General features: G+C 46.3%; 1 protein-coding gene across 1 annotated transcript in view; it reads right to left on the bottom strand.

Moving 5' to 3' along the window:
- The window catches only part of CCDC12 (coiled-coil domain containing 12), a 39,594-nt gene that overhangs the window by 2,961 nt on the left and 8,770 nt on the right, over positions 1-27,863 (bottom strand). Inside the window, exons 2-5 of the mRNA XM_081163973.1 lie at positions 13,992-14,065; positions 8,948-9,027; positions 1,939-2,000; positions 1,767-1,801 (exon numbers count right to left, since the gene is read on the bottom strand). Of these exons, the coding sequence (XP_081020099.1) occupies positions 1,767-1,801; positions 1,939-2,000; positions 8,948-9,027; positions 13,992-14,065 (251 nt within the window). The remainder of the gene's footprint in view (positions 1-1,766; positions 1,802-1,938; positions 2,001-8,947; positions 9,028-13,991; positions 14,066-27,863) is intronic.

The following is a 27,863-nucleotide window of genomic DNA, read 5'->3' on the forward strand; positions in this document are numbered from 1 at the left end:
CCAAGGAGGAGACAGGGAGGCCAAGGCCCTGAAGGGCACCTATCCGGCCTCAGGATTGCAAGTTCCTTTGGCAACGTGGAAGCAGTACCTGCGAGGAAATCAGAAGAGGACTAGGGCTCCTCCTGGGCTAGGCTGTGCAGAATGGAAAACCCCTTCAGTAGAAAGGAGAAGGAAACGGTTGGGCTGAATTGTCAGTCCCTTGAGAAAACATTCTGATTTATGGCACACTTGATTAACAAAAGTGCCCAGAGCAGAGAACTGCATTACAAAATCTGGGTGCAAAATAAATGAACACCCAGAGCTATTATGTACAGAAACATGGAAGTCCAGAGTCCACATCAAGGGAAGTTATAGTACCACTCTGTTCCACCATGGTCAAACCACACCAGGAACTGGGTCCACTTCTGGGTACCACAATTTAAGAAGGATGCTGACAAGTTGGAACGTGCACAGAGGAGGGTGACCAAGATAATAATAATAATAATTTATTATTTATACCCCACCCAGCAGCTTCCGACAAAATATTAAAATACAATAACCTATTAAACATTAAAAGCTTCCCTAAACAGGGCTGCCTTCAGATGTCTTCTAATAGTTTGGTAGTTATTTTTCTCTTTGACATCTGGTGGGAGGGCGTTCCACAGGGAGGGTGCCACTACTGAGAAGGCCCTCTGCCTGGTTCCCTGTAACTTGGCTTCTCACAGGGAGGGAACTGCCAGAAGGCCCTCGGCACTGGACCTTAGTGTCCGGGCAGAACGATGGGGGTGGAGACTCTCCTTCAGATATACTGGACCGAGGCCGTTTAGGGCTTTATAGGTCAGCACCAACATTTTGAATTGTGCTCGGAAATGTACTGGGAGCCAGTTTAGATGATCAGGGGCCTGGAAACCAAGATTTATGAGGAGGTGAATATGTTTAGCCACCTTCAAATATCTGAGGTGCTGTCATGGAAGACGGAGCAAGCGCCGGAGGTGAGGACCCGGACACATAAATTCAAATATGACTCCAACTAAACATCAGGAAGAATTTCCTGACAATAAGAGCCATTCAACAATGGAACCGACTCCCTCGGAAGGTGCTGGGCCTTCCTTCATTGGAGGTTTCCAAACAGAGGTTTGACAGCTATTCTTTAATTGTGCTTCCTGGGGGGCTGGACTAGATGACCCTTGGGGTCCCCTTCCAGCTCTACATTCTCATGCTTCTATTAAAATGGCACAAACCCCCAAAAGCACTGTGTGAAGATGTACTTTCTCTATCTGTTCTGAATTTTCCAGTGGCACTTGGGGTAGGTTTTTAATCCAACCCCCCCCCCTTTAATTATGTTGTGGAGGAGGATATTATTGGTTTGTTTTTACTCTTATTTTTATTATGTATTTGGTGTTTTTAATATTGCATTTTTATGTTGTGAGTGGCCCAGAGATCTACAGATGAAGGGCAGTATGCTAATATTAATACAGTGGTACCTCGGGTTAAGAACTTAATTCGTTCTGGAGGTCCGTTCTTAACCTGAAACTGTTCTTAACCTGAAGTACCACTTTAGCTAATGAGGCCTCCTGCTGCCATGCGATTTCTGTTCTCATCCTGAAGCAAAGTTCTTAACCCGAGGTACTATTTCTGAGTTAGCAGAGTCTGTAACCTGAAGCGCCTGTAACCCGAGGTACCACTGTACTACTAATAATATAAAATCTAAGCAACCTTGCAGGCATTTTATCCCCAAATAATTTGTGTGGTCGCCCCGCAAACCCCATTCAGAGCTTCATACTCACCAGTCAGGTTTCCTGGGCGCAAGATTTGCCAAGTCCTGGGAAAGTGGAGAGGGGAGGAACACAAAAGAATCCCTCGTTAAGAGCCACTACTAATCAGCTTTTTAACAAAACAGGCGGGGTTTTTAAAAACAGTTTTGTTTGAAGCGGGAAGCACCAAAGGTTCCAGACTTACCACTTCTTCGATGATGGGCTCGGGCTTCGCAGCCTCCAGCTGCTCTTTCACCTTGTCTTCCACTAGGGGGCAGAAGGAGACAGAAAGATGTTGCGTCGATTTTAGCACAGGTGGGAAGGAGGGTCAGGGGGGGCGGTGCAGAGACAGGGAAGGTCCACTGAAGGTCACAGAGGGAGAGAAGCTCTCTGGGAGTCCCTGGTGGAAGCATGTGATGAACAACATGAATGCTGGAGAGCACAAGGACAAGGCCACAAGCCTTGGCCAACCCGGTGCCCTCTCCAGATGTTTTGGACATCAGCAGGGCCAATGGGTGGCGCTGTGGGTTAAACCACAGAGCCTAGGACTTGCCGAGCAGAAGGTTGGCGGTTCGAATCCCCGCGACGGGGTGAGCTACCGTTGCTCGGTCCCTGCTCCTGCCAACCTAGCAGTTCGAAAGCACGTCAAAGTGCAAGTAGATAAACAGGTACCACTCCGGCGGGAAGGTAAATGGCGTTTCCTTTTTTTTTTTCCAAATATTTTTTATTAAAGGTTTTTCCTTATAATCTCCAAACATTCAATCTGCACATCACATAGTTCACTTATTGGACCTCCCACAATTCCCCTAGTAATCTTCCGTGATTATTTCTCTACCTACGCATTTCTTAGTTATTATATCACCTTTAAATAAATTTGCTATCTACATTTCCTTTCTTGCAATATTTCTGATTTGTTTCACAAAGCTTCTTTAAAACACACTAGCGTTGTATGATCCTCACATAGAGTTTCCAAATACTCCCTAAATTTTCCCCAGTCCTCCAAAAACTTATGGTCTTTTTGATATCTGATCTTTCCCGTTAATTTGTCCAGTTCCGCATAATCCGTTAACTTTGCTCTCCATTCCTCCAGAGTTGGTGTCTCTTCTTGTTTCCATCTTTGAGCCAGCAGAGTTCTCGCTGCCGTTATTGCATATTGGAAAAGTTTTTTGTCCCTCTTATTTATTGCATTTCTAGTTATTCCCAGCAAAAAAGACTCTGGTCTCTTTACAAAGTTATACTTCAATATTTTCTTTAACTCACTATATATTATTTCCCAAAACCCCTTTACCTTTTTGCATTCCCACCACATGTGCATAAATGTGCCCTCCTTCTCTTTGCACTTCCAACATTTATTACAAGTTTTGTACATTTTTGCAAGCCTCACCGGTGTCATATACCATCTGTATACCATCTTCATAGTGTTTTCTTTCAACGTGATACATGCCGTGAAGTTCAAATTTTCAACCCATATTTTTTGCCATTCCTCTAACTCTATACTATACCCCAGATCCCTTGCCCAGTGAATCATCACCTCTTTCACCTCTTCATCCATCGTTTGCCATTCCAGTAAAATTTTGTACATTTTAGATATTATCTTGTAATCATTATTAATAATTTCTATTTGAAATTTTGAGTCTTTTTCATTATATCTTCGATCTTTTATCTCCTTTTTAAACATATCACTTATCTGAAGATGTTGCCACCAAACATTGACGTGTTCTTTTACTTGCTCATATGGTTTTATTCTCCATTTATCGCCTTCTTTCATGACCAAATCCCCATACGTTGCCCAATTACTCTCCATATTGATTTTCTTAATTGCCATGGCCTCTACTGGAGAGAGCCAATGTGGGACCCCCCTTTCTAATATATTTTTATATCTATCCCATACTTCAATTAGCGATTTCCGGAAAATATGATTTCCAAATGATTTGTGGCCCTTTTTTTTCTCTTCCCATAAATACACGTGCCACCCGAATCTATTATCAAATCCTTCTAAGTCCAATAGTTTTGTGTCTTTCAGTTTTATCCATTCTTTCACCCAGCAAAGACATGATGCCTCGTAATACAACCTCAAGTCTGGCAGGGCAAATCCTCCTCTTTCCTTTACATCCGTCAACAATTTATATTTAATTCTTGGTTTTTTGCCCTGCCATATGTATCTTGATATCAATCTTTGCCATTCCTTAAAGATCTTCACTCCTCTTAATACTGGGATCATCTGAAATAAGAATATCATTTTTGGCAACACGTTCATTTTGATCATTGCTATTCTGCCCCAGAAGGATAGTTTTAACCTTCCCCAACTCTCCAAGTCTTTCTTGATTCCATGCCATACCGGTACATAATTGTTTTGAAATAGGTCGATATTTTTGGTTGTTATCCAAATACCCAAGTATTTAACCTTTTTAACAATTTCGATACCTGTTTGTTGTTGTAACCTCTCCCGCATTGTTGGATCCATATTTTTTGTTAAGATCTTTGTCTTTCCCCTATTTAACATAAACCCAGCCACCTCACCAAATTTTTCAATTTCCTCTATCACCTCAGTTGCATTATCTATCGGGTCCTCCACCATTATAACCAAATCGTCCGCAAAGGCTCTGACTTTGTATTCATTACGGCCTAACCTCACCCCCCTTATCTTTTTATTTTCTCTAATTGAATTCAGGAGAATCTCCAGAACCATGATGAACAGCAATGGCGAGAGTGGGCATCCCTGTCTAGTGCCTTTTGATATTTTAATTTCTTCTGTTATCACATTGTTTACTAACAGTTTTGCCCTTTGTTCCGTATATATTGCCCTTATTCCATTAAAGAGCTCGTTCCCCATCTCCATGTATTCCATATTTTTTAACATAAAGTCCCATGATATATTGTCGAACGCCTTTTCGGCATCAACAAACATTAGCATTGCTCTTCTCTCATTACTAGCTGTCAGGTACTCCAAGATATTTATTATATTTCTCACATTATCTCTCATCTGTCTTCGTGGGAGAAAACCTGTTTGATCTTCATGAATAATTCCTTGCAAAACCTTTTTCAGTCTCTTTGCTATTATTCCTGAAAAAATTTTATAATCGGTATTTAGCAAAGAAATTGGTCTATAATTCTTTACTTGTGTTAAATCCACACCTTCTTTTGGAATAAAAGTTATATACGCTTCCTTCCAAGTCTCTGGGATCTCCCTCTCCTTTAAAATATTATTCATTGTTTCTTTCAACGGTGTTATCAAAGTTAATTTCAATTCTTTGTAGTACCTTGCTGTAAAGCCGTCCGGTCCTGGGGCCTTCCCATTTTTCAGCTCTGATATAACCACCTTAATTTCCTCTTCATCTATCGGGGCGTTCAGCCTATCTCTTGTTTCTATTGGAATCTTTTGCACCTTTTTCTCTTTTAGATATCTCTCTATTTTCCTAATATTATTCTTTTCTTTCTTCCTATACAATTGACTGTAAAAGTCCAAAAATCCTTTCCTAATACCTTTGGGGCTAGTTATCTCCTCATCCTTCACTCTAATTTTATTTATTATACTTTGTTCTTTCCTTTTCTTAGTCTGCCAAGCCAACCATTTTCCTGATTTATTTGCAAATTCAAAATCCTTTTGTCTTAATCTTTTAATGTTCCATTCCACCTCCTTGTTTATTATCATAGCAAACTGAGTTTGCAAGGCCTTGATACTTTGTCTAACTTTCATATTGTTCGGATTTTCAATTAATTTTTGCTCATATTCCATAATTTGTTTTAAGATTTCTTTCTTTCCTTTCTCTCTATTCTTCCTTTTAATTGAATTTTGTTGTATATAAAGTCCACGCATCACTGCCTTGCTTGCATCCCAAACTATGCTCATTTTTGTACCTTTGTTACAGTTATCCATAAAGTATTCCTTCATTTTCTTCTGTGCCTGTTGTACAAATTTATGATCATCAAAAAGGCTATCATTCATCCTCCATCTAAACGTTCTTTCTTCGAAGCCTTTAATCTCCAGTTTAATCGGGCTATGGTCTGAAATTACTCTTGGTTCTATTTCTACCTGGAGGATTCTTAAGGTTAGCTCGTTCGAAATCCAAATTTGATCAATTCTCGACATAGATTGGTTTGGTTCTGAATGATATGTAAATTGTTTCTCCTGTGGGTGTCTTAATCTCCATATATCTATCAAATTACAGTTTTGGATCATTTCGAAAAATGATTTAGGTAATTTACCTTCTTTTGATCCACTCTCCCTCAGTCTATCCATTTCAATTGAGACCACCCCATTCATGTCTCCCATCATAATTATTTTTTGATCCACATATTCCATCAATTTTTCCTCCAGGTTCTTAAAAAAGTCAGCTTTATTCCCGTTAGGTGCATAGATTCCAACAATTATTATTTTTTCACCTTGCCAATTAATTTGAACAGCAATAATTCTTCCTTCTTCGTCCTTAAAGATTTGGTGGGCTTCTATTTTGTTTTTTATATATAGGATTACTCCTCTTTTCTTTCCTTTGTCTGAAGATATGAATTCGTTTCCAAGTCTTCTATTTATTAAAACTCTCCTATGTCTTTTTGCCACGTGTGTTTCTTGTAGGCATATAATATCTAAATTTTTTTTCCTTAGGAATTGTTCCACCTTATTCCTTTTTTTTTATCATTCAGCCCATTTATATTCCAATTCCATAATTTTAATGCCATATTGCTCTTTTTTTATATATATATATATATTTCTAGGAGTATCTTTTTCTTTGGTTAATTTTCTTTTAATTCTTCCTCCTCTTCCTCTCCTCCCTCCCCCTCCTCCTCTTCCCCCTCCTCCTCTAGTCCTCCCCCCACCTTCCTCCTCTCCTCCATATCTTTCAGTCCTTTTACCTCCACCCCTCCCACTGCCCCCCTGACCTCTTCCTCCTCTTCCGTTAACAACTCTTTATACTTCCTTTGAAATTTACCTATTTCTTCTGGGCTAGTTAATCTATGTCTCTTATTTTTATAAGTGAATGAAATTCCTTCCGGGAACTCCCATTTGAATTCTATATTGTTTTTTTTAAGGATTTGTGCCAGTGGCTTATAGGGGTCTCTCCGTTTCAACAGTCTAATTGGTATATCTTTAAAGATGACTATGTAGCTACCATCAATACATAATCTTTTCTCTCTATTTTTTTGAAGCACCACGCTCCTTATGTCTCTATCTTTGAAAGCTATAAGACAATCCCCTGGAAATTTCCTTGCCTTCGTCGTCTTCACTTTTAATCTAAAGGCATTCTGTATTGTACTCGCCATCTCCTCTACTTGAAGCTCCAACCATTGTGCTAGTTCTATTATCAGTTTTTGCCTGATATTCTCACCTTGATGCTCTGGTACCCCCCTGAATCTTAAATTAACTTCCCGCTGTCGAAGTTCATTCATGGAGATCGCATCCCACATTTCCTCTTGTGTTTTGTTAGTTTCTAGAAGTCCTGCTCTAATTTTATCATCCTAAATGGCGTTTCCATGCGCTGCTCTGGTTCGCCAGAAGCGGCTTAGTCCTGCTGGCCACAGGACCTGGAAGCTCTACGCCGGCTCCCTTGGCCAGTAAAGCGAGATGAGCGCCGCAACCCCAGAGTCGGCCATGACTGGACCTAATGGTCAGTGGTCCCTTTACCTTTACGGCCAATGGGAGTTGCAGTCCAAAACACCTGGAGAGGGCACCAGGTTGGCCAACGCTGGCCTAGTCATTAAGAACCTCAACTGGAATCCCTCCCCGATCAGATGAACCGAGGGCGCAAACTTAAGCTGCCACGGCAAGACTCAAGTAGCTCAGTCGGCAGAGAGTAAGCCTCTTAATCTCAGGGTCACAGGTTAGAACCCCACAATGGTGGGTCAGACTAGATGACCCTTGTGGCCCCTTCCAACTCTAAGTCTCTAAGACACTAAGATTTCTGCCAGAGGACCCTAGTTCTCCAGCGGTACTACAATTCCCAAAATGCCTTGGGGAAAAGACACAAAAAGCCAGTTCGCAGGTGAGACACAGGTGTACCCTTAATTCCCGTGTTCAGAAAAAGGAAGGACCAATCCTCAAATAGTCTGGCACGGCCCTCAGTGAAGTGCTTTGATCACTCCGGCAAGCTTATCTGTTCTGGTTCATACAGTCTTCTTCCTCCCCAAGCTCAGGTTAGAAGCAACTCTGCAGAGACACAGCCCTTGTTTTGGAGGTCAGCCAAATTCCTGAATAAGAAGTCTAATCAATGGCAAAGGATGTAAACAGAGCCTTCTGGATGTATGCCAATGGCAAGTGATATTCAGAAGCATCCGTGCCTCTCTCCTCCTCCATGAATTTGCCCAACGCTCTTTTAAAGCCCTCTAGGTTGGTGGTCATCATTGCCTTGGGTGGCGCTGTGGGTTAAACCACAGAGCCTAGGACTTGCCAATCACGAGGGTCGGCGGTTTGAATCCCTGCAATGACGGGGTGAGCTCCCGTTGCTCGGTCCCTGCTCCTGCCAACCTAGCAGTTTCGAAAGCACGTCAAAGTGCAAGTAGATAAATAGGTACCGCTCTGGCGGGAAGGTAAACGGCGTTTCCGTGCGCTGTTCTGGTTCGCCAGAAGCGGCTTAGTCATGCTGGCCACATGACCCGGAAGCTGTACACCGGCTCCCTTGGCCAATAAAGCGAGATGAGCGCCGCCACCCCAGAGTCGGCCACGACTGGACCTAATGTCAGGGGTCCCTTTACCTTTACTTAGGTTGGTGGTCATCACTGCCTCCTGCAACAGCAAATTTCATAGCTTAACTAAACTCTTGGATCTGTCCTGAGAACCACATAGGAGTTTCTTTGCTATCTGCCATGTGAAACCAAACAGGAGTGTCTTTTGCTGCCTGCAAACAACTGATTATTTGGGAGGTAAGGAGAAATTCTTCCCATGTGTGTTCTCTTTTATTTTTACTTATTGTGCTTATATCCCACCTTTTTCCTCCAAGGAGCTCAACGCGGTGTGCAGGGCTTGCCCCTCCTCATCTTATCCTCGCAACGACCCTGCGAGGTCGGCTACGAGACTGGGGCTGGCCCAAGGTCAGTAGCGATTTGAACTCTGGTCTTCCAGGTCCTAGCCTAACACTCGACAACTGCTACACTGCACTGACTCTCAGGAGAACGCGTGTGTCTGCCCCTCTTTTTGAGCTTCGCAGAAGGCACCTGATTGGCCGCTGTTGCAAGCAAGATGCTGTGGTCCCTTTCAGAAGAGGTTCTGGATGCCCACTCACCTGAGGCAGGCTTCGCTTTGGGCACCACCCGCTCCTTGAGTTCTTTGTCTTCCGGAGTGTAATTCCGCAACTTGAGCTCCCTGGAAAGGGGAAAGAAGAAAAGAGGGAAGCTTCAGTCTGATGTCACACGCGGCTACCCACCAGCCTCCGACAAAGGCCACTTGCTTGGCGTCCAGCAAAGAGCGGCTTGTTCTGCCTGGCAGGGGTAGTTTTGAGGGTGAGAGAATGGCAATGGGCTCCTAGGAAGGAGAAGCTTTGCCTGGTGCAGGCCGAAAGCAAGGATTGTTCAGGGCCCAAGCAGGCACCGTATTTTTCGCTCTATAGGACGCACTGGACCATAGGAGAGGGAGAACGGGGGGGGATTCTCCCCCTCTCTGCGCAGCGCCCCTTCAGCGAAGCGGCAGGAGAAACGGAGCCCCTTCCCACACTGTACCGTCCCTTCTCGCTCTCCAGGCTTCAGGCGGCTATCCGCAAGCCTTCGGAGCGCAGCGGGAACTCCTGCTGTGCTCCGAAGGCTTGCAGATAGCTGCCTGAAGCCCCCGGAGCACAGCGGGAGCTTGCGCTGCGCTCCGGGGGCTTCAGCGAAAGCAATGCGAAGCCTCCGGAGCGCGGGGGAAGCGCTCCCTCTGTGCTTCAGAGGCTTTGCGTTGCTATCGCTGAAGCCAAGGAGCCTGCATTCGCTCCATAAGACGCACACATGTTTCCCCTTAATTTTTGAAGGGGAAAAAGTGCATCTTATAGAGCGAAAAATACGGTATTTGCATGGGGTGTCCTGGACTGGCTGGCTGTAGAGGAGTGGAAGAAGGCATCAGCTGGGGAATCCCCAAGAGAAGAAAGCTCAGAAGCAGAGGGTTGGTGGTGGGTTGAAGATGGGCAGAGGGAGCGTGATGGTGTGTAGCAACAACAGGGAATAAGTCTGACAGACAAGGACAGGAAGAAACATCGTGGACAGAATAAATGTCACACACAGGGAAAACAATGAGACAGTATGAGATCTTCACTTGAAGTCTTATAAATTACTTAATGAGGGAGCGGACTGGGAAGTTGAGGTGTCAGAAGCTGAAGGGGCAGCAGGGTTAAAGTGGGCAGAAAGAAGCTGGGGCAAAGTGTTAGAATTCCTGCTCCGTGGTTGCAGTCATGGGATTGTTGTCTTTCACATGATGGTGTATGTTTTGACTCCACGGAGTGGGAAGTGTCGGAGACAGGATGTTTGTGTTACTGTGTTCCGTGAAGTGGGACTGTTGTCCTTTGTTCTTTCTCTCTTTGCTGTCTGATGCTAGAGAGGGAGCCATGTTGCAGTGCTCCGTGTGTGTTTGTATGTAAATAAAGTAGATTAGCCAAAATGCTGAGTTGCTGAGTTCTTTTACGCAAACTGCGAAGACTCTGCGGGTCCCTAAGTGTGCTGATGTCTGTTGGCATCGGTTGCTGTGATGTTCGGGCTGAAGAAAGCTGAGAGCCAGTGTAGTGTAGTGGTTCAGAGCGGTGGACTCGTAATCTGGTGAACCGGGTTCGCGTCTCCGCTCCTCCACATACAGCTGCTGGGTGACCTTGGGCTAGTCACGCTTATCTGAAGTCTCTCAGCCCCACTCACCTCACAGAGTGTTTGTTGTGGGGGAGGAAGGGAAAGGAGAATGTTAGCCGCTTTGAGACTCCTTCGGGCAGTGATAAAGCGGGATATCAAATCCAAACTCTTCTTCTTCTTTGAAGCTCCCAAATGAATGACCAGGAGGGAGAGAACATGCCAGTCGGGCATTTGTCTCTACCAGGGTCCGACTTGAGTGTAGGACGAGCTCCTGACACAAAGAACAGTCCTGATGCAGAGGTTGGAGAGGAGTAGGGCCAGGAGACAAAGATGAGGCTGGATGCGGCAACCCTGGATTTGGAGAGCTGGGAGAGATCTTGCCACTGAGCTCAGCTCTGTCTGCAACAGGAGCTCAGAGCCTTACGGACAGGCAGTTTTCTGCCTCTGAGTTGGGAGGAGGTGGTGGCATAGAGAAGCAGAAAAGGAGGGAGCCCTGAAACCTGGGAGATCTTGTGCCAATGGACACAGAAACCAGCAAGAGGGGGACTTGAAAGCCAGACTGCGTTGCTGCGGCACAGACCCACATCCAACTATCAAACCCCTTCAGAAAGATGCCGGACAGCAGGAGGAGTGGGCTGCTTGTGCGTTTGGCAGACGTGTGGGGCAAAAATAAAAATTGGCTGGGGACTTGGGAGAGCATCTTTCTCTTCGTTGCTCTCCTTAGTGCAGTTGCTTAATCTTGCAGGGGACAAGCAAGGCGAGGAATGAAATGTTGCTAGGCAGCATCAGCACGTATTTGCTCAGGTTCCGCTCTTTTCTACCACCTCTTTCAATGCATGTTTCCTTAGAAGCGAGTCCCACAGAGTTCAACAGGATTTACCCCCTGTGGCCAAAACCTTTTCTCCAAGCAGAAACGATAACCGGTGGATAATTTCCAGGGTATGTGCAGTGAGCCAAACCTCTGGGTCTTTTTGGGCTGGCATTTTTTTATTTATTTATGGATTTATAAACTGCTTTCCAACAAACGTTGTCAAAGCAGTACACTGTGAACACACAAACATACAGACACACACACACACAGAGAGAGAGAGAGAGAGAATATGTACAGTGGTAGCTCGGGTTATGGGACGCGGGTGGCGCTATGGGTAAAACCTCAGTGCCTAGGACTTGCCGATTGTATGGTCGGCGGTTCGAATCCCCGCGACGGGGTGAGCTCCCGTCTTTCAGTCCCAGCTCCTGCCCACCTAGCAGTTCGAAAGCACCCCTAAGTGCAAGTAGATAAATAGGTACCGCTTTATAGCGGGAAGGTAAATGGCGTTTCCGTGTGCTGCGCTGGTGCTGGCTCGCCAGAGCAGCTTCATCACGCTGGCCACGTGACCCGGAAGTGTCTGCGGACAGCGCTGGCTCCCGGCCTCTTAAGTGAGATGAGCGCACAACCCTAGAGTCGGACACGACTGGCCCGAACGGGCAGGGGTACCTTTACCTTTTTACCTCGGGTTAAGTACTTAATTCGTTCCGGAGGTCCGTACTTAACCTGAAACTGTTCTTAACCTGAAGCACCACTTAAGCTAATGGGGTCTCTTGCTGCCGCCGCGCCGCCGGAGCACGATTTCTGTTCTCATCCTGAAGCAAAGTTCTTAACTTGAAGCACTATTTCTGGGTTAGTGGAGCCTGTAACCTGAAGCGTATGTAACCTGAAGCGTATGTAACCTGAGGTACCACTGTATATGCTTAGCAATTTAAGGCACACTGATGATGGAAGAGAGTTCTACCAGTGACGGTTAGCTAAGAAAATTAAACAGAGCCTCCATATCTGAAAACCAGTTTCTTAGCAGAAAGTAACTGAGGAGGGCCGAGGGAGAGAGAGAAAGAAATTAAGAAAGAGAGAGAGAGAGAGAGAGAGAGAGAGAGAGAGAGAGAGAGAGAGAGAGAGAAATGGAGGGAGATGCTCACAGTTTATTTAAAGGGAGGAAATAAGAGTAGGAGAGACACAGAGAGCAGAATTAATAGACCTGAACACCCCAGAGAAATATGCAACAATGATTTTTAACCCTCCTATGCAATTGGGGTTATAACTAATCCCGGAGGCATATTGAAATATGCAAAGCATTCCACCTAGCCTGCGCAACGCATTTCCCCCACCAAAGCAATTGGTGGTTCTGTGTTTCTTTTTAAATTCTTAGAGGGGAGAGGAAGACACTGGGGTCCATTAACATTCTGACTGAAGCAAACAACCAGTTTCATTTTGCATATCCAAGATAGCAGAGGTGAGTTTTAAATCATGGAGATTTATCTTCTTCTTTTTTTAAAAAAAAAACCAGGCTATTCCGCTGGGGCATGGTCATGTGTGTGCTATGCTCCAGGTGTGAGGTTTCTACCCACGCTACCGCACCACCGTGGATCCTATGCTCCTTGTGAGTAACCTACGTGCGGCATCTCAGCAAAGGATCGTCTCTGGGTCTAAATGCAGAGTTAAAAACCGGTTGTGCCGCTGGGCCTTCCGTTCAATTCCACAGCATCACAGCAATGCCAGGTAGCCAGAAACCAGCCCCACGATACTCCATGCCCCCCCAGGAAACCGCTGGAGGCTTGTTACATTTCTCTAGCCTGTCCAAACGGACAGGTCCGAATCCCTTTAATTAAACACTAAATGCGAGGCTCTCGCAGGCCTGCCACACGCAATTAGCAGCGCTGCCTCTTCCCGGCAAGAGACCTCCCAGGAGAGTCATTTGGGTGTGCAGCCCGCAGTGTGGGGAGGAGGAGGGTGTTCAGGAGAGAAGCTCCCAATTCTGCGCTCAGGATCCATCCCTTGCCCCCGTCTCTGAAGACAGGGGATGGGAGCTGGAACCCGTTCTCCAGGGCTTGGCATCTTATTCCATTTCATGTGGACGTTTGTAAACCCCACTTGCATTTACAGTATCACAGGCAAACATCCCCTCCGGGAAGCTATGGAAATCTCCATCCCCAGATGTTGTTGTTGTCTTAGAGAGAGAGAGAAGGGTGGAAAATGAAAAGAGATGAGTCAGTCGCCTTGTCAGGATGTTTTCATCCACAGGTCAGCTCAGACAACCCGAGTGTTTCTTCTCAGCTCAACATTTCAATAACCCTGCCTTGTGTTGTGGAGCAGAGGCGGCACCGGCCGGCCTCTCTTGAGGTGCCTGTTCTACAGTCCGATCCAACCGTTAGCCTTAATCAGCAGAAACGGAAAATGCAATATCAAAGTCATTCATTATTCACCACCCTTGGGATCGCGTAACAAGCCGCCTCGCGGCTCGCTTACCTCGTGTGCTGTTTTAACAGGAAAAGCAAGTTTCCCTGTTATAAACAAGCTGCTTTTTCCTTTCCGAGGGGGCCGTGTGTGTGTGTGTGTGTGTGTGTGTGTGTGTGTGTGTGTAGAACACACAGTCCAAAGCTCAGCTCCTGATTTGCAAGCAGCGAGCAAACACTGACCTCTACGCTAGACCACAGAGCCACGATACGACTCAAATCCCAGAGAGAGAGAGAGGATAAGCAGCAACTTACTTATGCTTTCCCATATCTTTCTCTTCGCTGTCGCCTCGGAAATGCTTGAGCTCCGGTGCGCCATCATCTTTATGCTGTGGAGAGAAGCAGAGAAAGAGAGAGGGGGGGAATTAGGGGGGAGGAGAGCACCCATCAAGCCTGACGTTTCCCCAGTGCGAGACTTCAATGCTAAAAAACCCCCAGGCCCGGTGCCTGAACTGCATGTAAATGATGCAGCAGGCCCAGGGTTCTTCGGTGTCTGGGCTTAATTTCATTTCGCTCCAGGCTGAATTCCCCACTGTGACTTGCGCGCACAAGAGAAATGGAAGGTGCGCAAACATACACAAGGCCAGCGAGGAGGGAAATGAATTAGATGTTTGGCGGGTGCTGGGACGTGCAGAGCAAGTTGTGCGTTTGGGGACTGCTGTGGTCCAAGCTGGATGAGCAAAGGAAGTAGAAAGCTGGCGCTGGGGGAGGGAGAGTTTGGCAGGGGGTGGCAGAGAACACACACACACACACACACACGAGTCAAATGAAAGCTGAACCTGTTTCCTGGAACGTGACGAATGCCAGGATAAACTGTGGCTCCTTCTGTACTCTGGTGCAGCTGCAACAAACACATAAGAGCGAAGGGCAAGGGGATTCATGGCTAGATTGCATGCAGAGCTTTGCTGGGTTTGTGCCTTGCTTAGTGTCAGTACAGCTGAATGGGAATGTAGAATGAGATGGGGTTTTCAACAACAACTAGCCACCCACACAGCTGCAAAACAGGCACCCCCAAACTCAGCCCTCCAGATGTCTTGGGACTACAATTCCCATCATCCCTGACTGCTGGTCCTGTTAGCTAGGGATGATGGGAGCTGTAGTCCCAAAACAGCTGGAGAGTAGAGTTTGGGGGTGCCTACAGTAAAATATGAAAGCATGTGGGAGCTCACAAAGAATAAGCAAACTGGAACAACTGGGTGCTCAATCCAACCATGTTTAAGAATGGTCATTGGCTGAGTAGGTCAAGCATCAGGTCTTGGGGGGTGAAAAGAACCAAATAGAGTATCGTAGCACCGTGAAGACGTTTTTACGGCAAAACTACCACAGGCTACAGTCCACTTCAACCAATGCATGGAGTGTTATCTTGAGGGTACAGCTATCAGACAGGTGCTGGGGGAGGAGAATGAGCAGAAAGTATAGGTGGCAATTGTTTTGTTATTAGTGGTGAACCTTTTTTTGAAAGGAAAAAACCAGAGTTTTGGATAACAGATACGCCGGCACTGGTTAATCCTACAAGTAGCAGCAGCGCTTCAATGCTCTTCTTTGGCCAAAGCCAGGTGCAAATGATGGGAACTGTTAACACCCGGAGGGAACCAGGCTGACACAAGACATTAATACCTCTGTCAGAAAAAAAAACATGAAAATAGGATCAAGGGGGTGGGAAACGATAGCTCTTTTTTGACGGGGGTGACTGCTTTCTCCCATACTAAGGTCCCAAACACAGCAGGGAAGCCAGTGCAAGTATACAATTAATAATAATAATAATAATAATAATAATAATAATAATAATAATAATAATAATAATTTATTTGTACCCCGCCCATCCGGTGGGCCTCCCCAGCCACTCTGGGCGGCTCCCAACAAAGGTTAAAAATACATTAAAATGTCACACATTAAAAATTTCCCTAAACAGGGCTGCCTTCAGATGTCTTCTAAATGTCATGTAGTTGTTTATTTCCTTGACATCTGATGGGAGGGCGTTCCACAGGGCGGGTGCCACCACCGAGAAGACCCTCTGCCTGGTTCCCTGTAGCTTTGCTTCTCGCAATGAGGGAACCGCCAGAAGGCCCTTGAAGCTGTACCTCCGTGTCTGGGCTGAACGATGGGGGTGGAGACGCTCCTTCAGGTATACTGGACCGAGGCCGTTTAGGGCTTTAGAGGTCAACACCAACACTTTGAATTGTGTATGCAAGGCCTGCTGTGATGTGCCCTTCAAATCCAGAGGCGGGTGGCCGTTGCTGCGTTCCAGCTTTCAGGTAGCCAGAAGGAAGACCCCGCACAGGGCACCAACCTGGCGAGGTGATGGAAGGTTCAGAATTTAGAATTATCCTGGCACAGCCTGTTATCCCCGGGCAGAAAAATGCCATCTCGCTGGAGCACAGAGCAAAACACATCATCCCACATGTCAGTTTTGTGAGCTGTGCTTGGAACTTTGGGCATTCATCGGCGCAGCAGATATGGCTCTCATTTCAGAGATGTTTCTGCCCAACTTCTGGTGTTTTTCCTCCCCCGATCTTTCCTTGCCCTTTCCAAAGGCGCTGTTGGGTTTCGCCAGCCATCTGGGACCTTTTTATCAGGACGGGGAATCGGTAAGCCAATTGTTGCGTTCCGTGAGCAAGAGACAGATGGCGGAAGGGTCCCGTTTGGCTGCAGTTACACCAAGCAGGTGGCAGATGGCGACACAAGAGCCAATCAGGAGCTTGGGGGCGGAGCCGCACGCGCTCTCTCCAAGTCTCCGGCTCCTTCGCTCTGCGACTGAGTCAGGCATCCGACAGATTGGACCCCAAAACCCAGGAGATAGCAAACAGCACAACCTGTTTTCTAAAGATCACACACACACAAACACACATGCACAGATAACAGGGAAGGGAGACAAGGAGCACACCATGCTTAATACAGGGGATAAACGTTGCAGCCCTTGGTACCGTATTTTTCACTCTATAAGACGCATTTTCCCCCTCCTAAAAAGATAAACTTTGCAGCCCTTGGTAATTGAGGAACGCTGCCTCAACCGCTCACAAAATTAAACCAAAGAATACATAGAGAGAGTCTGCAGGATCAGGCCAATGGCCCATCTAGTCCAGCCTCCTGATCTCCCAGTGGCCAATAGTGGGAAACCCACAATCAGGATTTGAACACAAGAGCCCACTCTCCCTCCCTCCCGATCACTGCCTCCTGTGGGGAGGAGTTCCATAGGTTGTTGTTGTTTAGTCGTTTAGTCGTGTCCGACTCTTCGTGACCCCATGGACCAGAGCATGCCAGGCCCTCCTGTCTTCCACTGCCTCCTGCAGTTTTGTCAAACTCATGCTGGTAGCTTCGAGAACACTGTCCAACCATCTTGTCCTCTGTCGTCCCCTTCTCCTTGTGCCCTCCATCTTTCCCAACATCAGGGTCTTTTCCAGGGAGTCTTCTCTTCTCATGAGGTGGCCAAAGTTTTGGATTCTCAGCTTCAGGATCTGTCCTTCCGGTGAGCACTCAGGGCTGATTTCCTTCAGAATGGGGAGGTTTGATCTTCTTGCAGTCCGTGGGACTCTCAAGAGTCTCCTCCAGCACCAGAATTCAAAAGCATCAATTCTTCTGCGATCAGCCTTCTTTATGGTCCAGCTCTCACTTCCATACATCACTACTGGGAAAACCAGAGCTTGAACTATACGGACCTTTGTCGGCAAGGTGATGTCTCTGCTTTTTAAGATGCTGTCTAGGTTTCCATAGGCTTAACCATATGCTAAGTGAAGATGTGGTGCTTTCTTTTATCAGTCCCGAAAGTTCCAACATTTAGCTTCATTGTGTGTTCTAGTGTTGTGAGAGAGGGAGGAAAACGTTCCTCTGCCCATGTTCCCCATGCAAGGCATGGTTTTATAAACTTCTAACACGTCAATTCTTCCTCACCTCTTCTCAGAATGGTGGGGGGGAATCCCAAACATTGCCACCTTTCTTCCTAGAGGAGTCGCCCCCTCCCCTAAATCATCCTCCAGAGCTTTATCTACAGGACTGCCTCTCCTGGTCTGCCCCGCAAAGGACCTTAAGGTCCATGAATAACCATAGTTTAGAGGTCCAGGGCCCTAAGGAAGTCAGACTATCCTCCACCAGGGCCAGGGCCTTTTCGGTGATGGCTCCGACCTGGTGGAATGCTCTGTCCCACAAGACTAGGGCCCTTTAGGAGTTAACCTCCTTCTGTCGGGCCTGTAAGACAGAGCTATTCCGCCTGGCCTTTAATTTGAATTCAGCCTGATCTTTTGTTTCCCTTCTCTTCCCTTACCCCTCACCTTTTATGAAGATCGCCTGCTCTGAGACCCCATGGCTATTTCTCCCCTGGCCTCCTTGCTGGCCCAAGTGGGACCAATTCAGCCAGCTAGCCCTGGGGATTATCTAATTGATTTTTGGATTTTATGGTTATTCATGTTTTTATACTTTATTTTATGCTGCTTTTACAATGAAGTGTTTTAAATTTGTTGTAAGTCGCCCTGAGCCCAGTTTTTGAACCGGGAAGGGCGGGGTAAAAATAAAACATCATCATCATCATCATCATCATCATCATCATCATCATTATTATTAATGCATCCCATCAGTTCTAAGGTCCTGCAATGGCTATCATTGCCAATAGGCTATCGGAGAGGATTGTCACTTCATGAAGATGTACAGCTTAAGCAATAAGGATGGGCGTTCGACATGAACAGCTGGTTTAACACACACTCTCCAAATCGGAGCCTTGGCATGAAGAAAGAGACAGAAGACAGGAGTTATGCAGCAAAAAGTCAAGGGAGGCTCTGGCTGGTGTAGCCTAGGCTGCAACCAGCCTCTCTTTTCAGGGGCCACCCCATGCCTTGACCCATCTGCCTCCACCGGAATCCTTTGCAATGTACAAGGGACTCTCAGGCGACAGGGGGCGGGGGATTTCAGGCACCCAGAAATCTGGGGTTCTGGATCTGAGATCTTTCCTACCCAATCTCTGCATAGAAGAGGCTTGCCAAATGGTTGGGAGTGTCTGAAAACCGGTCTGGGATTTGCATTTTGCCCCTGCCCCAGCCCCGAGTGCAAGGGCATGGAGGACTGGAAGATCCTTCAGAAATTCCCGTCTACAAGGGGAAAATGTGCTTATCTCCTTAGCTGCTTTCAAAAAGGCAGCCTGCCCGAAAGGCTGCCGTAGTTCCTGGTGTTCACTCCTTATTGAAGTCATAATCCTTGCTCGGTCGCAGCAGGTTGCTATGGAAATGATGGCAACCGCAGCCTGAATATTACGACTTTGCACAGCGGAACGAACAGGTGATGGGGTTGTGGCGGCGGCGGCAGCTGGAAAGGAAAGCCGTCTCCCGCTTCTTTTAGTCTGGGGTGTGTGAGGGGGCTTTTTCAAACTGAGGGACACATTCCCTTTTGGGCAAGCACTCAGGGGCCACATGGCAGCAGCAGGCAGGGCCAGAGCCAAAAGTGGGTGGAGGAACCAAAATAATAATAATAATAATAATAATAATAATAATAATAATAATAATAATAATAATAATTTATTTATTTATTTATACCCCGCCCATCTGGCTGGGTTTCCCCAGCCACTCTGGGCGGCTTCCAACAAAATATTAAAATACAATAGTCTATTAAACATTAAAAGCTTTCCTAAACAGGGCTGCCTTCATATGTCTTCTAAAAGTCTGGTACAGTGGTACCTCGGGTTACATACGCTTCAGGTTACATACGCTTTAGGTTACAGCCTCCGCTAACCCAGAAATGTTACCTCGGGTTAAGAACTTTGCTTCAGGATGAGAACAGAAATTGTGCTCCGGCGGCGTGAGGCCCCATTGGCTAAAGTGGTGCTTCGGGTTAAGAACGGACCTCTGGAACGAATTAAGTACTTAACCCGAAGCAATGAGGGAACCGCCAGAAGGCCCTCAGAGCTGGACCTCAGCGTCCAGGCTGAACGGTGGGGGTGGAGACGCTCCTTCAGGTATACAGGACTGAGGCCGTTTAGGGCTTTAAAGGTCAGCACCAACACTGTGAATTGTGCTCGGAACCAAGGTAACATTTACCCTTCGTACAGTGTTCGAAATTTCCCAGGTGCATGTTGCACCTAGCTATCAACCACTGGCTCTGGGCCGGTTTCAGAAGCTAATACCCCGTCCTGTAGAATTCTATCAGTTAAGGTATATTTTATCTGCAGAGTCAGAATGAATTTCAGGAACCAAAATGCTTTTTCTCTGTGCAGCCTGAGCAGGAGTAGTGAACGATGTTATAGCTAATTGCTGTCGCTTGTCTTCACTTACCCCACTGCCTTGCCCACAGTTGTAAAGAATAGCCCTACATTATGGATGGTCTGTGTCACCATTAAGAGGCAGGAATAAACCAATATGTGCACTGTTCCTGAATCAAGTGACTTTTCATCTTTAAGTTCTCTAAACCTTGCTCAAGGCTGTCCTCTGAACCGGCCAGATGTTTAACTGAGAACCAATCACAGTCAGTCCATCCTTTGCAAAATAAGACTTTACAGCTGTCTTTCCCCAAAATGGCAACCAGACATCCCATTTTGGCGACTGTAAACTTGATTTAAGGAGCCATTTGACACCTAGCTTATATACAGTGGTACCTTGGTCGGCGAAAGGCTACGTTTGTCGAACAAATTGGCTCCCGAGCTCTGCAAACCGGTTTGAGTGTTCCGGTTTGCAAACTTTTTTGGAAGCTGAACGTCCGACACGGCTTCCAATTGAGTGCAGGAAGTTCCTGCAGCCAATCGGAAGCCGTGCCTTGCTTTCTGATCCGTTCCGGGAGTTGAACAGACACCCAGACAGATTAATTTTGACAACCAAGGTACCACTGTATCCGAGTTTCTAACACTGCCTTTGTACAGCAGGCTAGTTTCTGCACACACCCCTCTATTCACTGGCCAGGCAAGGAAGAGGTGTTATCAGTGTTCAAGGACACATTCCAGAGAGGCAAAAACATTTGAGGAAGATGCACAACAGGGCTGAGGGAGGTGCAGCTGATGAAAGACTTCAGGCTACAGGGAGAGAGATCAAGTCTAAGGTTTAGACCTGTGAGATCTTATGTGGCTCAGGACCCCAGGACCACCTCTCTGCACATCAACTAAACCAGACCCTTGGGGGGGGGAGTTCATCTCAATTCATGCTGGGGTTAAGAAACACTTAATAAGTTGCAATAGGTTTCTACTGCTCCAGAGTGTCTCTGAAATGCAATGTGAAAATGAAATATGAACACACACACACACACACACACAGAGAGAGAGAGAGAGAGAGAGAGAGAGAGAGAGAGAGAAGGATAGAGTGTCTTCTACATGTGCCCAAAGATTTGCAGGAGGCTACTAACAATGGCTGCCTACCAAGGGATGCGGGTGGCGCTGTGGGTTAAACCACAGAACCTAGGACTTGCCGATCAGAAGGTCGGCGGTTCGAATCCTCGCAACAGGGTGAGCTCCTGTTACTCAGTCCATGCTCCTGCCAACCTAGTAGTTTGAAAGCACGTCAAAGTGCAAGTAGATAAATAGGTACCGCTCCGGCGGGAAGATAAACAGCGTTTCCGTGCGTTGCTCTGGTTCGCCAGAAGCGGCTTAGTCATGCTGGCTACATGACCCGGAAGCTGTACGCCGGCTCCCTCAGCCAATAAAGTGAGATGAGCGCCGCAACCCCAGAGTCGGCCATGACTGGACCTAATGGTCAGGGGTCCCTTTACCTTTTAGCAAGATCAGCCAAACTCTGTGGTTGCCTGCCTGCTTTTTATATGGAGAAAGCTAACATCTGCCTACAAAAGGACCAAAGCAAAAGGTTTGCTGGGTACATTCCTTTGGTTTGCAAGAAACCGGTATGCTTACAAGAGTCTTATTAAAAGAGAAAGAAAGGGAAAAAACTGCCCAAGCAGCCATAATCCAGAACTCAAAACAGCAAACTCAGGCAGACAGCGCTCATTCCATCGCCTCCCTTTATCAGAGGCTGCAAACTTCCGCCCTGCCACTCCAAAGGGTGAAACATTCCCTTGGATTTCCAAGCACTCAAAAGTGGAGGGGGCAGTGTGTGCTGAAATGCAGGCCAAGAACCCGTCAGCAAAGCTAAACAAACCGGGAGAGGGTGGCGTTTATATTGTGCAATAAAGGGGGCGTTTTCCCCCCCGTGCAGAATAGGCACTGGAGCCCAGGGTGGGGGTGGGAAAGAGAGAAGCTTTTATTTATAATTTTAATCGTGGTGATTTATTGCCACCACACACCCCCAAAGTAAACAGAGACACAGATACTAATGTTATACTTGCACCATTTTTGGATTCATTTACAGTGGTGCCCCGCAAGACGAATGCCTCGCAAGACGAAAAACTCGCTAGACGAAAGGGTTTTTCGGTTTTGCGTTGCTTCGCTAGACGAATTTCCCTATGGGCTTGCTTCGCAAGACGAAAACGTCTTGCGCCTTTTTTTTTAAAGCCGCTTTAAGAGGCGCAGTTGCGACGGACCGTGCTTCGCAAGATGAAAAACATCGCAAGACGAAAAGACTCGTGGAACGAATTATTTTCTTCTTGCGAGGCACCACTGTATTTCAAACCGGTGGTCCTTCAAGGCCTAAGTACCATACGGTGGTAGTTCTTTGGGACTTTGGGCAAAGCCCTTTCTCACCGCCGGCTATCAAATCTTTTGAATGGAGAGGTCCAAAAATTAATCTTGAGACCCTTCCGCATAGAGGAAGATGCTCCGGCACTGAGCTATGACCTCTCGATCTCCGCTCAGCAATGAGAGGCAGGATTTTCCCCCACCGCCCAGTGCTTTATTCTTGCACAGAAAACTTTCCATTTTCTAAGTTCACCAGCAACAGTGAATGGGCGCCAACTGCAAATACCATCCTATGAAAGCTTGGCAATTTCAGAGTCTTTAACTTGGTTTATAAAAGGCAAGTAAAATAAACATGCCAAAGCAGATCCCTTTCTCGGGCAGCCTTCGCCAACTTGGCGCCCCATCTAGAAGTTCTGGACTACAACAGGCTTCCTCAACCTCGGCCCTCCAGATGTTTTGATACTACAGTTCCCATCATCCCTGACCACTGGTCCTGCTAGCTAGGGATCAGGGGAGTTGTAGGCCAAAAACATTTGGAGGGCTGAGGTTGAGGAAGCCTGGACTACAACTCCCTCCCATCATCCCTGGCCATGCTGGCTGGGGCTGATGGGATTTGTAGTCCAAAACATCTGGAGGGCAGCCAGTTAGAGAAGGCTGTTCTAAGTCATCAGTTTCCAGCGCAAACTGAACATTTTGTGATGCAGTTTCCCTCCCAAAAAAAAACACCCTTCACTGCCCCCACCTTACAAGTATCTGTATCTCTGGCCAACTCACTGGATCTACTCACTAAATCACATGACAAGAGGCTGAATCGCTTAACTGTCAGGGGTCCTTTACCTTTTATGTGTACCGAGGCCCCAATTCGCTTCCTTATTGTGCAACAACTGACTTTCTGCCATGTGCAAGAAGTCTCTTAACAGTCATTATGACAGTCACTTGCTACCTGTTCATTTAAAACGGGAATTACCAAGGACTGAATCAGGGACCTTCTTGCATGCAATGTTCTGGAGTTTCTCTGGTGTGACATACTGCTGTTTTCCCTTCCCAGAAGGTGGTTAACAGTTAGAAATATATGCAAAAAGGTAGCTTCACCTGGCTGCCAAATCAGCCAAGTGAGGAAGGAGGAGATCGTAACAAAGAGATGTCCCATTACCTCCCCACCCACCCAACACCTGCACTTTTTGACATCACTGACACAGCTATAAGTGGGTGGGCAGGCTATTTTAAAATGTTGGTTTTTTAAGACTACTAATCTCTGTGAGTTTCTTTGCAGGGAAATGAGGAAGGCAATGGCCTTCTCGTTTTTATGTACCACATAATAAATATTTGGTCTTGCTACGTTGTTGTTCTTGTTGTTGTTAATGCATCTTCTTCTATATGGCTTTTGGGATTTTTTTGACTGTGCCAAAACTGATTTTGGTAAAAGCTATTACAGTGGTACCTCGGGTTAAGTACTTAATTCGTTCTGGAGGTCCATTCTTAAACTGAAACTGTTCTTAACCTGAAGCACCACTTTAGTTAATGGGGCCTCCTGCCACCGCCGGAGCACGATTTCTGTTCTTATCCTGAAGCAAAGTTCTTAACCTGAAGCACTATTTCTGGATTAGTGGAGTCTGTAACCTGAAGCGTATGTAACCTGAGGTACCACTGTAAAGGGAAATTTGCAAATATTTAAAAAGAAACCATTTGCCACCAAACACGGACATCCAAAAATCTCCTCTCAGATTTTGAGTTCAACATGCCACCCCACGAGCCCAGACAGTATGTCTGTGAAAAGCTAAACATTGGCTATGCTAAAAATGGGGAAGCCACTGCGGAATTAAAAACTGTGAGTTCTTCCCCCTTGTACCAGTTAACGAGCCATGAATGTGTCAACTGATTCTTCCTGGCTTGCGCAGAAGAGAGGGTTCAAACCTATCCTGTTATAAGGTCCTCAAGGGCAAAATCTTGTTCTTGGGCTCTCGCTCTCTCTTCAGCCGTCTGTAAATAGCCGTCCGTGTACAGCACTGCTGTGATATTAACAAATATTCAAGACAGAAGCTGCTATTTATATATATGATGTGAACACACATAACAGGTTAATTTCAAACAACACCAGGGAGTCGTTTGCAGATGTAAATCACATGCTTCGCAGATACTAATTAAGCATTCCCACTTGGGTGCAAGACACAGATCTAACTGTGCATTTTTGGAGTTGATCATTAACCTAGTTTCCCCCTAGCCTTCTCTTACCACCCCCTCCCTCACAATCCCTTTTTAAATCAAACACAAAAGCCCTGCTGGGGAAAGGCAGAGCTGCTTGACGAGGGATACAGTTCAATAATACAGGCCCGGTTAGCCAAGCCAGGGTTGGCATTTTAAAAGCAGAAAAGAAAACATGCTCTTCATGGGCATTTGATTTTGTCCTTTCAAAACCTGAAATTCCTTGAGGAGCCTTGGCTCTTCACAAGGGGAGTTGCTGCTGCTATCTTTGGATTGTAAGCCTGGAAACAAGAGGGGAGGGACGAAACTTTGGCTGGGAAATCTAACATTCATTAAAAGTGACCTTGGCTGAGAGCAACTCCTGCCCAGCTGAACACAACAGAGTTAACCACAGAGGTGCAGCAAACCACTCAGATATGTGCAGAAGAATACACCAGACCACTTGGCTACCACCAGGAAAACCAATTCTATGGCATGGTTAGGTGCCACAAGAGCCACCTCGGTGGCCGAAAGGTTAATCCTCCAACACTAAAACCAGCTAGCTCTGAATGTAAGGGTCGCACTGGCTCAGACTGTTAAGGAGGAGAATATTTGAGAGACAGACACTATACAAAACGGTCAAGGCATAATTAGAATTCGCTGCCCAAGATCGCAGCCACTACTGCATGGATCTTCAAAGTGCTTGTTGTCTGTGTTTTATTTTCTTGTTATATGGAACTTATAATTTTATAGCAATAAACACTATTGACCTCAGCATTACTTGTGTGTTGCCTTGTGTCAATGCACGGGGTTAGGTTCACTATCCTGGATCAGGACCTGGCAGAAAGGTGGTGTGTGTGTGTGAATTGTTGTTGTTGTTGTTGTTGTTTAGTCGTTTAGTCGTGTCCGACTCTTCGTGACCCCCTGGACCAGAGCACGCCAGGCACTCCTGTCTTCCACTGCCTCCCGCAGCTTGGTCAAACTCATGCTGGTAGCTTCGAGAACACTGTCCAACCATCCTCTGTCGTCCCCTTCTCCTTGTGCCCTCCATCTTTCCCAACATCAGGGTCTTTTCCAGGGAGTCTTCTCTTCTCATGAGGTGGCCAAAGTCTTGGAGCCTCAGCTTCAGGATCTGTCCTTCCAGTGAGCACTCAGGGCTGATTTCCTTCAGAATGGAGAGGCTGGATCTTCTTGCAGTCCATGGGACTCTCAAGAGTCTCCTCCAGCACCATAATTCAAAAGCATCAATTGTGCTAGGCCCCAGGTTACCTGGACACCCATTATATTTTGATGCCAGAATGTAAGAAGCTGAAACGTTTTTCAGCCTTGTGCACAAACCCGGCATATTAACCTTTTGGAAGGCTTTCCTGGCCAAGGGGATTAAAAAGCAAGTTGATAGGTGCTCCATCAGCAGAACATTAAGACTCTGACTACAACTCCCAGCAGTCTGGGGTGAAGGGAGTCCACAACATCTGAAGCAGACCATGCTGGCTACCCCTGGCCTAAATTTCAGTTCTTTTTTCTGACCCCTATAAACAATGACTACAAGGTGAATCCAGAAAGAGAGAATTAGCCAAGACTGGAAAAGTTAAGTGGGTGGGTTGGAAAAAAAAGAACACAGCATGGGTTCTTAAGACACGGAAGGCACTTTGCTATAAAATTCCTCACTTTCCATGCACTTGTAAAATGTGTTTAGAAAGTTGTCTCGCAGCCTTGTTCCACATTTGTTATCCACATCTAGCCCTCTTTCGCTTCTTTATTTATACCAGTACACAGACTGGCGCCAACCGATCTAAAAAGCTTGATAGCAAGTTTTCAAAGCTGTCACGTCCTCTGCGCTCAAGGAGAGAGATTTCGCCACCTTTTCTGCCCTCTGTTAGCACAGTTTCTCTTTAACTCTGAGCAATGCTCTGCTGCCAAGACCCAGATTCTGCAGAAGAGAGGGAGGGAGGGATTGTGAACCATGTGGCTTCGGGGTTGCTCAAGAAATAAGTTACAAGTGGCTGGATTGGAAAGGTCTCCCGTCCCATGCCACAGAGAGGCAGCAATACTACCAGCAGGGAATATTTCTAGCATGCATACAGCACCACAAACCTGGCTAAAATATATAAAGGCTGAAATTTGGGACTGGGAAAACACTCCACAGGGCAGTTCCAAAAGTGGGAGTCCTATAGCCGCAGATATCAGGGGTGTGGAAACAAGTGAGGCATAAACCTCCCAAAACAAGGGCCTTACAAAACTCGCTTAAGTTGAAAGCATGCACCAAGATTTGAAAAGCCGCGGGGCCAGGGAAGGTCACTGGCATGAAGAAGGACTAACGTTATCTCCATATGTATCCCTTTAGCACTTCTGAACAGCCTTCTGAGAGCCAAATGGGAGCAGAGCAATACAGTGGTACCTTGGGTTACATACGCTTCAGGTTACAGACTCCGCTAACCCAGAAATAGTACCTCGGGTTAAGAACTTTGCTTCAGGATGAGAACAGAAATCGTGCAGCGGTGGCACAGCGGCAGCAGGCAGCCCCATTAGCTAAAGTGGTGCTTCAGGTTAAGAACAGTTTCAGGTTAAGAACAGACCTCCGGAACGAATCAAGTTCTTAACCTGAGGTACCACTGTACATGCATTTCTTCCTTTGTACAGGGACTGTTGCTGTAGCTTCTTTTCTTTATTTTTAATGCAATTTAAAATCCAAATAAGTCAATTACTTTTTTAAAAAATGCATTTCCTTCCCTTAAAAACTACCCAGCCTAAGCCTTGATAACGATCATTTGCTAAGACAGCAGAAAGTGTTTCATGAGCCAGCGAAACCAGGCTTTGGTTGTTAAAATGGAAAGCTATCATTTGTATTCTGAAATCAGGCAGCAACACAACAGCTTCACTTCCTGCCTCAGCCGGAGCAAACCACAGACCTTATCACACCAACGCAAGCGTTCTCTTTCCTATTTTTCTCTGGGGCTCTGCTTAACGTGGCCTGAAGACGCTGTTCCACTTCCTCATGCAGTGTGAAAACAGGAAAGAAAACAGGAAATGCACAGCTGAACAGAGTATCATCCCTTTAATAAGGCCTGGACAAAAAAAACCCATCTCCGTGAGGAACGTGACTCACATTAGGCTTTATTTTGTGTCTTTTGGGGCCTATCGGGTCACCAAGATGAATCAGCAACTCCCCCAAAGCAAAACCAGAAGCAGGCTTTAGTCCAGTGTTTCCCAACCTTTTTTGGGAAAGGCACACTTGTTTCATGAAAAAAATCTCGAGGCACACCACCATGAGAAAATGTTTAAAAAATTAACTCTGTGCCTATATTGACTATATATAAAGTATATATAAAGGCTCTGTTCTAGTAACAAGAAGCCGAAAGCACCAGCCTGAAGATGACGAGTGAGACCTCGTCGAAACGTCGCCTAGACACCCCAAC

This window comes from Podarcis bocagei (assembly GCF_964188305.1).
Source record: "Podarcis bocagei genome assembly, chromosome: 12".
Taxonomy (NCBI): domain Eukaryota; kingdom Metazoa; phylum Chordata; class Lepidosauria; order Squamata; family Lacertidae; genus Podarcis; species Podarcis bocagei.